The sequence below is a fragment of the Alligator mississippiensis genome, chromosome 5, assembly GCF_030867095.1.
Source record: "Alligator mississippiensis isolate rAllMis1 chromosome 5, rAllMis1, whole genome shotgun sequence".
Taxonomy (NCBI): domain Eukaryota; kingdom Metazoa; phylum Chordata; order Crocodylia; family Alligatoridae; genus Alligator; species Alligator mississippiensis.
The window spans coordinates 136650077-136663757 of NC_081828.1; the positions used below are offsets into that span (position 1 = coordinate 136650077).

The following is a 13681-nucleotide window of genomic DNA, read 5'->3' on the forward strand; positions in this document are numbered from 1 at the left end:
ACATGCCATAAATGCAAGGTACAGAAGCAGTTCAGTGGAAGTAACTGTACCTGCAGTGATGTGCTCTGTCAGGTTTGATGCTACAGCATTTTGGACACTTGTAAACCACCTGTCCAGGCTTCAGCTGTAAACTCTCGATGAATTCCTTTGTGGCATTACCTTTAGGTACAGCACCCTAGAAATTAAAATGGAATATGTCAACACCTACATTCATCAGTAAAACTAAACAGAGCCACAGCTAGATCTTGAGAGGGGAAAAAAAAGAGAAAGAGAAAAAAAGTCCTAATACCAGTAAAGTTTCATGATTTTACTGAACAGAAAAAAATTCTGAAAGGCCATTCTAGTGAGGTCCTACTTAAGATCTGCACTCTGCTTAACATTCACCTGCTTGATTTGATCAGATAGAGCAGGCAACAATTTCTCATGTTAGCAGGTAGCCTTTTAACAAAGCTGTTAAATAATTCAGTCCTCTAAGAATTCCTACCCCATTGTTAACAAGCTTGTCATCTGAAATTTTATCACAGCAAACTGGAGACAGCTAGTATACCTTATATAAGAGTATCTATTTCTCAAGTAATAGTCTGTTAAATGATACAGACAAACATACAGTATTTCTTATTTGTTTTTAAAGTAAGGATTTAAATGGTAAAATTTAAGACCTCCAAAAATAAAACAAGGGAAAAAAAAATGTTTGCAGGTTGTAAGCGAGTACAATTTTTGAAATCTCCCTCTAAATATAGATCTTTAACACAGCTGATTTATCGTTGCTACAGAAACCTTAATTCTCCAAAGACAAACTCAATATTTGGTGCCTTTATATAACCATAAATATACTGCAAATCCCCCAAACAACTGTTAAATGTGGAGGTACAGTATGCACTTCCAATAGATATCAATATGTGTATATCTATATCTATCTTGGCTCTTGCATTAAAATGCATACACCTTGTATTAGAAAAAAACATTAGAATTTGCTTTTGGAGACGCAGTCTTTCCTTGAAACACCTGTGCATTTCTATTAGCAGGGAACAGAAATTCTGTGCATCAGGAGTTAACAGCAATATTACATAGGGCTCTTATGCAGAAACATATGCTGCACAGAAAAAGACAAACTCTGCCTCGATTTAAAAGCAAAAAAACCAAACCCAAACCAACCCCCACACATACCACAAGAGGAAAAAAGAAATACAAGGCCTAAAAACCTATTTATCAGAGATAAGTAGGTAGTGGTTCCTAATAATTGAGGGCACATGCCATCAAGTGTAGCAGGATGTAAAATTGGGAGAAAATAATCTAATCTCTCACTGCAGCAACATTTTCTATTTAATTTTTGTCCCTGCTTCCCCCAAGGCTGTTCACTCCCAGCCTCCCCTCTCAGCCTAAGTTTGTTTTTCCCAGCTTCATTCCACATGCACTTCCTCCTGCCTTGTCATACCTCCCCTTCCCTCTTCTGAAGTTGAACCCTTCATAAAAACCCATAAAAAATAAATCAAGCTAGACCCTACATCAAACTAGACCCTACATCACTTACCACATAACTGCTTGCATCAGATCCCTCTCTATACTCTGTAATTGCCTGGTCAAGAGTGTCAAACATAGCCTGCAGGCTGGATCTGACCCATTGACTTGGGTTATCCAGCCAAACACTTTTGCCCTGGTTATGACTGTGATGTTGGGGCATCCCACAGTGGCAGTCAGAGACCCAGGGAAAGCAGCACAGAGCAGCATGGCAGGCAAAATCCCAGCCATCATAGCCAGAGCTAGGACAGAAGACCCAGCTCAGTAGCTGCAATTGCAGTGGCAAAGCTTCTGACCGCAATGCCATGCAAGCTGCCCACATCTTGCTCTCCTCACCAGAGCACTACCTGTAACTGCAGGAAACCCCTCCACTACAACAGAGCCCTGGTTCTGGCCATGGTGGCCAGGCTTCTGCCTGCCATGCTGCTAGACCTACCTGTGCCCAGGTGAAAACTAAGGAATTGACTGCAGTTGCAGGAAGCCCCACCACTGCAGCCAAAACTAGGGCTATGGCTGTGGTGGTGGGATATTCCTATGGTGCTACTGGGCAGTAGCCAATGCTCTGCTCTTGCTGGTACCATGGGAAGCCCTGGCTCTGGATGCAATGAAGAGGCTTCTGTCCATGATGCAGACAAAGCTGCCCACATCCTGACAAAAGCCAGGGGTCTGACTGCTGCCATGGGGAACCCTGACATCAAGGCCAGAAATGCAGCTCTGGCCATGGTTGCAGAGTTTCTGTCTGCAGTGCTGTTTGGGTTGCCAGCATCCCAGCTCTCGCCAGGGTTTTGCCTGACACTGCAGAAAGCCTAGCCACAGGCTGCAGTGACAGGGACTTTGCTTGTAGTGCCGCTGGGACTGTGCCCCAGCTGTCACTAAGGCAGTGGCGGGCAATTATTTTGGGCAGAGGGCTGCTTACTGAGTTTCGGCAAGCCCTCGAGGACTGCATGGCAGGCAGCCCAAGGCAGATAAATATTAATTTTCTAAATTTTTTAGGGGCCCCACGGGCCGGATAGAATGGCCTGGTGGGCCACATCTGGCCCCTGGGCCACATTTTGCCCACCCCTGCACTGAGGTTTGGACTGCCACTGGGGGAAGACTCACCATCTGGAGGGGGCGACACACACACACACAGACACACGATGGCTGGGATGCTGGCTGCCGGCTGCCATCATGGAAAGTCCCACCAGCAGCAGCACAGGTTCCACGTAAGGCACCAATGGGGCTGACAGCATGAGAGCCAGGGTGCAGCCTGGAGGCACCTGTAAAGGAGGGAATGGGACCCTCCAGCCAGTTTGAGTTTGTCACCCTGGGCCTGTTTACACTATAAACTCTGCTAAAAGGACTGTCTTTTACTCTGTGTTTGTACAGTGCTTAGCAAAACAGATCCCTATTCCCCATTGTTCCTCAAGCAGCAAGGTAACACTAATAAGGAAAACAAAAGAATGCTCTCAAAATGTTAACTACATACAAACTACTGTTGTGCTTTATTCACAATTCTGATGGCACCAGCAGTGGTAACCCTGAAACTGTCACATAGACTTATAAAGCAGAAAGAGAATGAAATGAACAGGGCTGCTTCATGGTAACACTGGAACTGCCAAGAATCAGGGCAGTTTCAAGCTACTGTTGCTTCCAGGGGAAAATGCCAGCTAAGCAATAATCACTGAAGTTTTCCTAGTAGGGCATCCACTCAGGGAGCAGGATGTAGGGCAGGGGTGGGCAAAATGCGGCCCGGGGGCTGGATGCAGCCCGCCAGGCCATTCTATCCGCCCCGTGGGGCCCCTAAAAAATTTAGAAAATTAATATTTATCTGTCCTGGGCTGCCTGTCAGGCGGCCCTCGATGGCTTGCCAAAACTCAGTAAGTGGCCCTCTGCCCAAAATATTTGCCCGCCCCTGGTGTAGGGTAAGGATTAGATTAGAGCCACAGAGACCTTGCCATCTCTACAGAATTCCTAACTCTGACAGGAGAAGAGACAGTAAAGCCTGTTCTCCCTCTATTATGAAGAAAAGATAAAACTGTGAATCTACTAGCCAGAGACTGATCTTAAAAAAGGGGATATTCCTGAATATTGCAAGAGGTTCCTTTCTTCACTGTGGTTCAAAGCTAGCTTAGAACGCAGCCAGACACAGCTTGGAACATTTTTCAAGCCCTGGAAATACATGCCGAAATTATTAGGAGGTTTTAGTGCAGAAGCAGACAAAACAGTTGTTTTAACACATTCTTGTAAATTCAGCTAAGTCACTGATGTGAAAAATGTAGTATGACTTTTTAAACAAAAGCAGCGCGTTATTTCTATGCCCCGTTTTGCTGTAATGATACTTGCCAAGACAGACAACTGAAACAAGTTCTACCAGATTTCCTGTTTGTCAGCATTTGAAAGGCCACAAACACGAAATCTAGTATGGGCAAGAAAAAAGGACAGCAGAATGTCTCTCTCTCATGTTAAGAGGAAGCTGCCCACACCAGCTTCCTGGGAAGCTAATATTTGGTCTTTTACATTTTACAGAGCAAGACACCAAGTCAGCATACAGTAACAGCAGACCTACTCATCACAATGATACACAGAACTTATTTAAATCTACCATTCACCAGTGGCCCCAATTACTCACATGGTGCAGATGAGAAAAATGTAGCCTGTTCATCAATAAGTACAACAATATACTTACTGGGTCGGTTAGCATGGCTCGGAAATGTGATGCCAAAGCCAGGAAAGCCAACGTATTGAACAATATCCCATTGATCACGCTATAAACATAGTCTCTTGATGGAACTAACATGACAAGAAGGACTACAAAGTCTGCGTAGAAGACCAGCATCCAGGTAACAACAGCACATGCAATACCACAGCCATCTCTAATAAACCACATTTTTCCCAGGGAACTGTGGCTAGGAGGTGGAACACACTTGTCTGGCTGAAGGTATTCAGGCTTCCTCTCAATATCTCTGAAACGGTGGATTGGGGTAATCATCATAGGTCATAATGTCCATAACTGCATCTGAAAGAGAAGAAATAAAAAGAAGTTAGGAATGAAATTCAAAGCTCCTTTTACATAATGGAATGGGAGATACGTGGGGAAATGCAGACTGATGAAAGGGACCTGAAGGGAGAGAGGGTTAGAGATGGGGTGGGGAAGTGGAGGGAAATCAGTGAACAAGAAAAACTGTTTTGGAGATCATCTTCTTACATTTAAGAGTGCTTCCCCTTCAGAGGGATCCCAAAGAGCTTTTCAAACTTTACCAAAGGGCTTATCAATTATACATAGGAATTACTTAAGCCACAAATGCAACACATCCACCTTTGGGGAAAAATGTTGCAAGAATTTAAGGGAGCACAACACTGCAGAGCAGTTAGGTAATACCTGGCAGGGACAGTTGGAGAAGCAGCTAAAGCAGGGGCTGCTGCACTGTGGAGGAAACAAGGTGAAAACAGTTGGGTACTGATGGTGAAGGGAGTTACATTTTCCCTACACCCAGGACTGCGTAGAAAGAGTCCCTCCTCAAACATTACCAGGTGGTTTTGGCAGAAATCCGCAGAGATGAACAAGGCAAAAACTTCAGCTGAGTGGGAGGGAAAGAGCAGTTAAAGTACCGATCTCTGGACAATTTGAAGAACTTTCTATATTTTAACTGGACACTCTTTGACTTACTCAGACTGGCTCCCACCTTCTCAGCTGATCTCTTCACCTTGGCCTCATTCCTCACAGGTCTATCTTTTTCTCCTCTAACATTATCCTTCCAGCATTTTTACTTTCCATTTAGCCTTTTCCTTCCTAGCAAAATCTTTTTCCACCCAGATAAAAAAAACTAACATGTTTGCTGCAGTCAAATTGTTCACTCTTATTGTCTACTTAGAGCATAACGCCTTTGGTGCAGGAACTGTGTGCTACTGTGTCTGTACTGGGTCTACACCAATGAAACTACCATTCTCAATATGGCTTTTGCACATTACTATAATAAACATGCCATACCCAAATGACACAGCACTGCAAATTAAGGTTTTTAGAACACTGTTGACCAACGTTGTTGGCTATAGTGCCTATATCAAGAGTTTTAACATTGTTAATGTTTCCCAAAATGACATGCAATTTCCTCCTTTTTCGTTTATTTGTTCTCATTCAGTAAGAAACTGAAAAAGCTATTTACCCAAAGCTACACAATCTCTAACAGCAGTCAAAAATGATTCTTCTAACAGCTTTTTTGTTGAAATGTATCACTTTTAGCTCAATTCAGTGATATAAACTCTACTTGGTTTGTGTCCATATATAATTTAGCATGTTAGTGAAAGCTGTCCTCATCATATAGCCTAGGTTGTATGTGTGTAACTCCTGTCGGCTCAGATCAAGTGTGTCTATGTCTGTGTGCGTGCCAACAAGAGTTATATACAATCTAGATTATTTGATGAGGTCAACCCTCATTAACATGAAAAATTGCTAAACTACCATGCAATTGACCCACAATTTCATAAAGAACACAAACACTGTCATACAAATAAATCATCATCAAAAGAACCAAGGGATCTATGGTGAACTCTGAACTCCAGAATGTTTTTCTAGCCTCCATTATAAATAATCCACTATGTCTAGAGATGCAATGAGAACTAATGTCACCTCAAAGGAATCTACTTAGGATCGTAGGAAAGTAAATGTCTCCTTACAAGTCAAGATATTAGCCTGGAAATAAAAGTTTGGAAGGGGAGCGTAACCTACTGATTTTTCCCCCAAAGTGCAAGAGATTACCTTTGCTGACATCTTAATTTCTGAAAATATCTGTAAAGAAGCCTGAATAGAAAAAAAAATTGGCAAGAAAACAGTCAATTTAGGTTAATAAGCAAGTAGTGTGAATTTTAAATACACACCTAGAATGTAGACTTTGAAAGCAGCTACTATACACATGCAATAACTTTTTAAAAAGTCTTTGAAGTGTTTGAAAAAGCACACATGCCAAAAATACACATTTACAGAAGCTGTAAGAGCTTCAGTGATCATTACGATCCTTAAAAATAGAAGCCTACCTTTTAGGAAAGGGCTTAACACCTCCTTCAAGTGCACCTTATTTACTTCCATGAGAGGTTAACTTTTTGCCGTTAATATTATATATAATAGGATAATTCATTTTCCTGGAAGGTACACCAGAAAAACTGACTAGAAAGACCGCATTTTTATGTCCCATTCAGGGGAGGAAGGCGATGTATGCTCAAAAATTAAATTGCTGAGTGTTCTAGGGTAAAAGTGTATACATCTCTTACTTTTTGGTTTAAAATTTGTAAAAATGGGTATTATAGAAAAGTAGCAAAACAACTATTTAGAAAATCATGAAGAAACTAAGAAATCATGAAACTTCTCACAACACTTATGGGCAAATTTGGGCAACTTTATGGTAAAGGAAGGATGCATAGTATTGTATAGTGCTGACAGCAATACCAATAGCTACCCATTTCTATGCAGTAATGAAGCTGATAGTTTGCTGTGTGGATTGTAATTTCAAGAGGATCAAGTTAATAGAAGGGAAATTAATCTCATAATCAAAGGTTAAGTTTATTACTGAGAAGGTTAACTAAATCCAACAAACAAAGATGAGCTTGTACATGTTTGTAAACGTGACATTAAAAAAAGATGACTGGATACTGAACTGGAAGTTGAAATGTTATGTTCAGAAACCAAAGTGAAAGAGAAAAGTCCCTAATTAAAAGGACTTGATGCATGTGACAATAAGATGTTGGGAGTGAGCATCTGATCAGCTGGTGCTAGTAAGAAGTCTTAGTTTGAAAAAACAAAAAACAAACCAGACATGTGGAATTAAGAGAATTAAGTAAATGGAATTAAGATATTGGAAGCTAAATACTAGAAAATGTTTAGAACTTTACCTTTTGTGCCCAAAAGCTTGCAAAGAACATTTTTTTCCAACTATTTAGTTGGTCTAATAAAAGATATCACATTTACCCAAAAAATCTTGTCTGCCTATGTCCTTAGACCAACACGGCTACAACCAACACCCTAGAACTTCACCTAATATTCAGAGGTGATTATACTCAATGATTCTGTGAAAAGTGAAAAAAATCTCAGAGCAAAATCTGTGCACACTAACTTTCTTAAAGAAATAAAATCAACATATTAAAAATATCAGTTTAGTTGCTTTGGAAAGAAGGAGAGATTTTAATTTTGTTTCTCCCACTTGCAAAAACATTACTTGCTATTTTACTGTTCCCCATTTTAATCATAAAGTCTGTATCAAAACAAGTCTTATAACTTCTACTATTTTTAAGGGAAAAAAAGGAAGTAAAATTACCATTATTTCAAAAGTAGCTATCATTGATAGATCAGAAACCTTGTTTCTTTTAAATATACCTGCATGTGAATACATAGGATTTCTACACTTGTTGGGAACCATCTACTAAAGAAAATGTTTGAGTCGTAATGAAATACTGTCTTGTAAACCGTACTGAACTGAAAATAAATAAATAGATGCAGGCAAAGGGTCATCTTAAAGATGAAACAGAGGTTTTGAGACATCTCATGAGGATGCCTCCAGAAAGTTTTGGGGCTTGTGTCTAGAATAAGCTATGGAAGGAGAAGGACAACCTACTGCCAACAAAGTGCCAAAGTCAGCTAGAGGCAAGACATATTTGTTATGGCATATCTTTTGATATTACTTCTTTAATTTTAAAAAAATCAGATTTTTAAAATTTAAATTAGATATTTTTATTTAATCATTTTTGTTATTGTTTTGTTAAGATGCTTTAAAAAAACTAAACCTATATAAAGATACTTTTGATTTAAGATATGCTAGAGCTCAAAGATATCATCACAGAGTAGGGATTATAATTTCTAATTGCATACTATTTGAGACAATCTATTCATGTAACCTTTTAAAAAAAAGTTTTATAAATAGGTCACAACATGACATGGACTGTATTAGGAGCCCAATCTATTTTATGGGGTTCCTAGAGGCTCTTCTATGGTTTAGTAAAAATTAAAGAAAACCACTCTACCCAATGGGACTCAGTGCTCAATCTAGAGGATCCCATTAAACATCTCTGTGATGCTTAGTTTCAGTTCTCAAACTGTGCATTTATCTCCAGAGATAATATCCTTGTTAACAGCAATATATGGGGATGAGATAACAGACCTGATTACCTACCCATCAGCCCTATTGTTTCTCTGCAAGTTTGTGTACACAAAGTCAAGCCCCTACTTCTCTCTAAAAGTGCAAAGTTTCAAGAAGTAAAATGAACAGAGGATTGTTGGGTGTGGAGTAGATCTGGGCAAGGAGGAGGAGTCTGGAGATAAATGCAAGGAAGGAAGGGCACTAGAAACAAAAGAGAACCATTTTGAGCAGAATATTCCAGAATTCTTGACAGATGAGTCTCTGAGTATAGCCTTTCCATTGGTTTGAGATCTAGTGAGGGAATGGTATGGTAGAAGGGAAAACCTATTATGGTAGAAGGCATGCCAGGCTGTAAAAGAAACCGTTTGGGAATATTGTAAATGAAAGTTATATCAAACAACAAGAATGCACTTTTTGTAGAAAACAATGATTAAGTCAAGGCTTCCTGACCAGTGATTTAAATTGATTTGATTTAAATCAAATCCACTCCAATATTTAATACATGTTTAAGAGTCATCCCCAGGAGACAGGACAAAGTATAAGTAGTCAGTCCATAAACACTAGAATCATGGAAGGTGGAGAGAAAGTAAGGCCAAGTCTGCACTAGAAATGATTTCTCATGATAGCTGGATTGGCATGCCCTCCTAGATAGATGCTGCTTATACCAGCCAAAAAAGTCCTTTGCTGTATGCTTCAAACCAGCTGCACTAGCAAATGCATATTTATGCTGGTTTAACTGCCTCTACCCTTGGACTTCTAATCAGTGGAGAAAAGTTCCCCTCTTCAACCCACCCCCTCCCAGGATCTCCCCCATCTCTAAACACACACTGCTATGCCAGTAGAAGTATCTAGTGGAGAAACTCTGGCCAAAAGGTACACATCCTCTGGAAGCGTGTAAATAGAGAGCAACAACAGTTCAAAGCACCAGAGACATAATCTTTAAGTATCAAAACAACAGAAAGGGCATTTATTATTTCCTACAGTTATTTCAGTAGTTTGGGAATTCATTTGTGTTTTACAGGGTGCATTATTAGCTTCACATTCCCTGAATATATATTCCTACCTTCTATGTTTGTGGGTCCTGTTTCAGGACAAAAACACACTACTGGTTATTCATACTACCTGGCATGAGTTTCTTATCTACAACAATAAAAAGGGATACTTTTCTTTAATTGCTCTGCCCTGAACCATACTACATTTGAACTACATTTACAATGGAGAGATGAGAACACTTCACTCACCACTGACCTGTAACAAGTGAAATAAGAGCGGTGGGGGCAAAGCATGTGATCGCAATGAACGCTCACCAAAGCCACCTGCAGAAAGATTCTGCACACCAGGCACATCAATGACAATAAACATACTGATTTAGTTTATGAAATTTTATGGGAGAGCCCATGCTTTTTTATCTATATGGAAAGCATCAAGCATAGCAGGCACTACTAAAAAGTAATATACACATAAAAAGTGTGACTGGAATAAGATTCAGCCCAATTCCTGCTGTTTTGACATTTATGGATGCTTTTAGCTGTGGCCAAAGTGAGTGATTGCTCTTTTTTGTATACATCTGCACCAAAATTTTCTTCAGGACTTGCAACTGCTCCAGGATATGACACCAAAAAAATCACTGAATAAACAAAGAGATAAATAAAAGCATCTCCTGTGCTGAAATCTCAGTGCTTAACTTGCATTAAACTGTACAGAACGTGCATCTTGACTGAAGAGATCTTGTTGACTTGACCCAATACTGCCAGTTGCAGTGAACCTCCTTACATCCCAATTCTCTTTAACTTCTGCTTGGCTTAACTTTGCTGCCAAGAGTCAGTCCTATTGATGAGGATAAATATCAATAATAAACTATTTATGAGTTAAGCTACACATTGAGTAAACTGTGCAAGCTTGTAGCCTTAACCATTAATTAATTCCACCACTATTTGAAACTGTTCAAAATTAAACTTCTGGAAGTGCTTACATTTTTTCCCTTATAATCTTTGAGTGATACAACTGTCAATAATTAAATTCACAGATTTTCAAAAAGACAGAGAGAGAGCATTACAAGGACTTAGTTGGATTACCTGTGTAACATAAGGCACAGTACCTCAAGGAAACAGTAAGACAATAATGAAAGAACTACAGTGAAAGATTGCAAATCAAAATATAAACTTGATCCTAATTTGAGTTATAGGACCATCCTTCAGGGGGTTTTGTTTACTTAAAATATTGTAGAGATATTGGACCATCTTTTATGAAATACATCAGCAATTTACTGATACTATCTAAAACAATGAATATGATATTGAAGTTTGACTTTTTGTATTAATAAAGAGATTAAGCATGTATTATAATTTGCCATAGTGCTGGCAATTAAACAAGGGTGTTTTCCTAAGAAAAAAGGGCATGCATTTAAATAAAAGACAGATATCCTTTTAACAAATATTTCAACCAAGGAGCAAACTAAAATGTTCTGGGGGAGGGGAGGAAATATTTACGAGTTTGAATTAACAATCACAAAGGAAAGCTTCATTGATTATACCTATAAAAGCTAATTGGTTATTTTCTAAATGCTGTGATTAGAAGTGGTAGAGGTTGTTTTGTATCTTTTGTATATCTAGTTGCTAACTAGTGATTTCGCTGCACCAGTTTTATGCAACATGAATGCTTCTCACTATGAATGACTGCCAAAACAAGTTCCACCAGGGATAATTATGTAAAGACAGAACTCTTAATAGTATGTAGCTGTTTTGTTAAAGACAGACAAAATCTGGCCGATCAACAGAAAGGGAACTCAATGGCTTGCATTATACTGGGAGTTTCTGCAGTTGCCCCCCCCATATTTGCTAATAGTCATGTGGTTTTACCGGTGCAAGAAACAAAAAAGCAGTGGTATGGACTCCACACAGACATTTTTCTATTTTGCTGTTTAGACTTGTAGTATCCAAGACACAGGTGTCTTGGTTATATAAATTAGTGGTTCTCAACTGTTTCAGATGCAAGGTACCCCTCCTCTGACATAAGGCACCCCTCCATAACTTTTGTGAATTGAGTAGCACTCCATTTCAAAAACTCATCTATTAATTAATTACAGGGCTGACCTCCTCACAGAGGGGTTAGGCAGTGGGGCAGGGGAGTAGTCAGGAAGGGAGAGCTTCAGCCTGCCCTTATTTGCTTGTCTCCTCAGACCAGAAGCCTGATCCTGGCTTTATTTGCTTATCTCCTCACACTTCCTGGTGCACCCTTCAAAGCATCTCCCAGCACCCCAGGGTGCCCTGTCACTGACACAGATATACCTCTGTCTTATTACAGGGGTATAAGGTTGTAGCCATGTTGGTCTAAGAACATAGGAAGACAAGGTTATTTGGGTAAATCTGATACCTTTTATAAAAGATACCAGATTTACCCAAAGACCCTTCTCTGTCTGTATTGGCATTACTATCATTCCTAGTACTACAGATGCACCAGTGACAGCAAATCTCACTGTTGCCTCCAAGTCTTGTAAATCAAATTTCTGTGAATAGGAGAACAATGTTATTGCTACGTGAAGACGCTTAGTCTAGTGATGCACTGCTGTCAACTTTTGTGATTTCCTCACAAATCTCATGATAACCTTCCTAGAGACCTCACTCTCTGGAGTCACGTGATCACAGCAAAGCTTTGGCTTCCATTAAAAAAAAAAAATACAGATTTGTAGCCTTTAGAAATGTAAAAAAAATGCAAAGATGTGATCCAAGGGCACAAACAGAGACTGATAAACAAAAGGCAAGCCAATTAGAAAAAATAATCACAATTCAGGCCAAAGTGACAATGTCTGAACTCTTGGCTTTGACAGTACTAAACAAGCCTCCCTAATTTGGTTATAACAATTTAGATTCTGTAAACAGAGAAACATGACAATGTTATAAACATAACATAGTTCATAAAACTGTGTTTACATAGCTACTTCTGTGTCTTAGTGCCTTCAACAGGTTTGTGAAAATCTACTGTCTGAATGCAAGGTTTTTTCCTTTGTTTTGAGGCATGGGGGTTTGAGTGTAGGTTTAATTAGAGTTCTGTATTCCTGGAAAAAAAGTGTGGGCTAGGATATGAATATGTAAAGCGAACTTTTCCCTGAGGACAGGAGGGGAGGTGGAAATCACTTCAAAAGACATCTGTGAGGTTGAAAATAAGATCTGGAGACTTCTGAGAGCAGCATACTGGCTACATCTGACAGACTTTGAGGAAACAGAGTTGTATAAGAGACAGAACCCAATTCTCTTACTTACACAAGTGTAAATAAGTAGTAATTCTGCTCGAGTCACAGTTTTATTAAGGTAATCCACAGAAGAATTAAGCCAATAGTTCTTGGCTTCATTTTCTATGCCCAAATTTGTGGTACACTGTTTCTCAGGACAAATGGTAGCAGTTTGAGTTTAAAAGCTACATAAATTTCTTTTATCTAGTGTGAGCTTCCTCTGCATTATAATTTATTTAATAGAAAGGGTTGTCTTACAATTTAGTAGTCTGTAAAGTACTAACTGCGTCCCCATATACCAGGGCATGTTGTCTTGCTTTGCTCAGGAAGAAACTGGCAAGTAACCACTGGGTTACTTAGTCTAATGGAAGTGAGATGTTGAATCCCTACATTCTGTAAGCAGCATCTACTAGAAAGAAAGAAAATAAAAACAAAAGGCTTAATTCATAACACAATGACTTCAATTGGCTTTTGTTTGAATATTTACAGAGGTTTATGGCAGGTTGCAAAATAGCAGTTAAACACTAAGGGGTCAGCAACCTCTGACACGCAGGCCACAGCATGGCACACAAAGGCATTTTACTTAGCACATGTGCCTTGGAGCTGATGCTGGAGAAGAGGCCAGGGCTATGCTCCCACAAGATCAGGCCCTTCACAGCTCCCCCACCGTCCGCCCAGAGGCATGCATGCACCTGTTGCTGGCAAAGAACTGGGCCAAAGCTCTGCAGACCCCGGTGCAGCTGCTTGCAGCCTCCCCGCTGACTGCTGCAGGCAGCCCAGGCTCTGTAGTGGACAGCAGGAGCCTGACCAGTGCCTGGGCTGGCTGTGG

At 39.9% G+C, this 13681-nt stretch overlaps 1 protein-coding gene across 2 annotated transcripts in view; it reads right to left on the reverse strand.

Moving 5' to 3' along the window:
- ZDHHC3 (zinc finger DHHC-type palmitoyltransferase 3) overlaps nt 1-13681 on the reverse strand; it is a 43191-nt gene that overhangs the window by 24220 nt on the left and 5290 nt on the right. For both annotated transcript variants that reach the window (XM_019483516.2, XM_006276146.4), the window contains exons 2-3: nt 4187-4516; nt 51-175 (exon numbers count right to left, since the gene is read on the reverse strand). In XM_019483516.2, the coding sequence (XP_019339061.1) occupies nt 51-175; nt 4187-4492 (431 nt within the window). In that variant the 5' untranslated portion in view covers nt 4493-4516. The remainder of the gene's footprint in view (nt 1-50; nt 176-4186; nt 4517-13681) is intronic.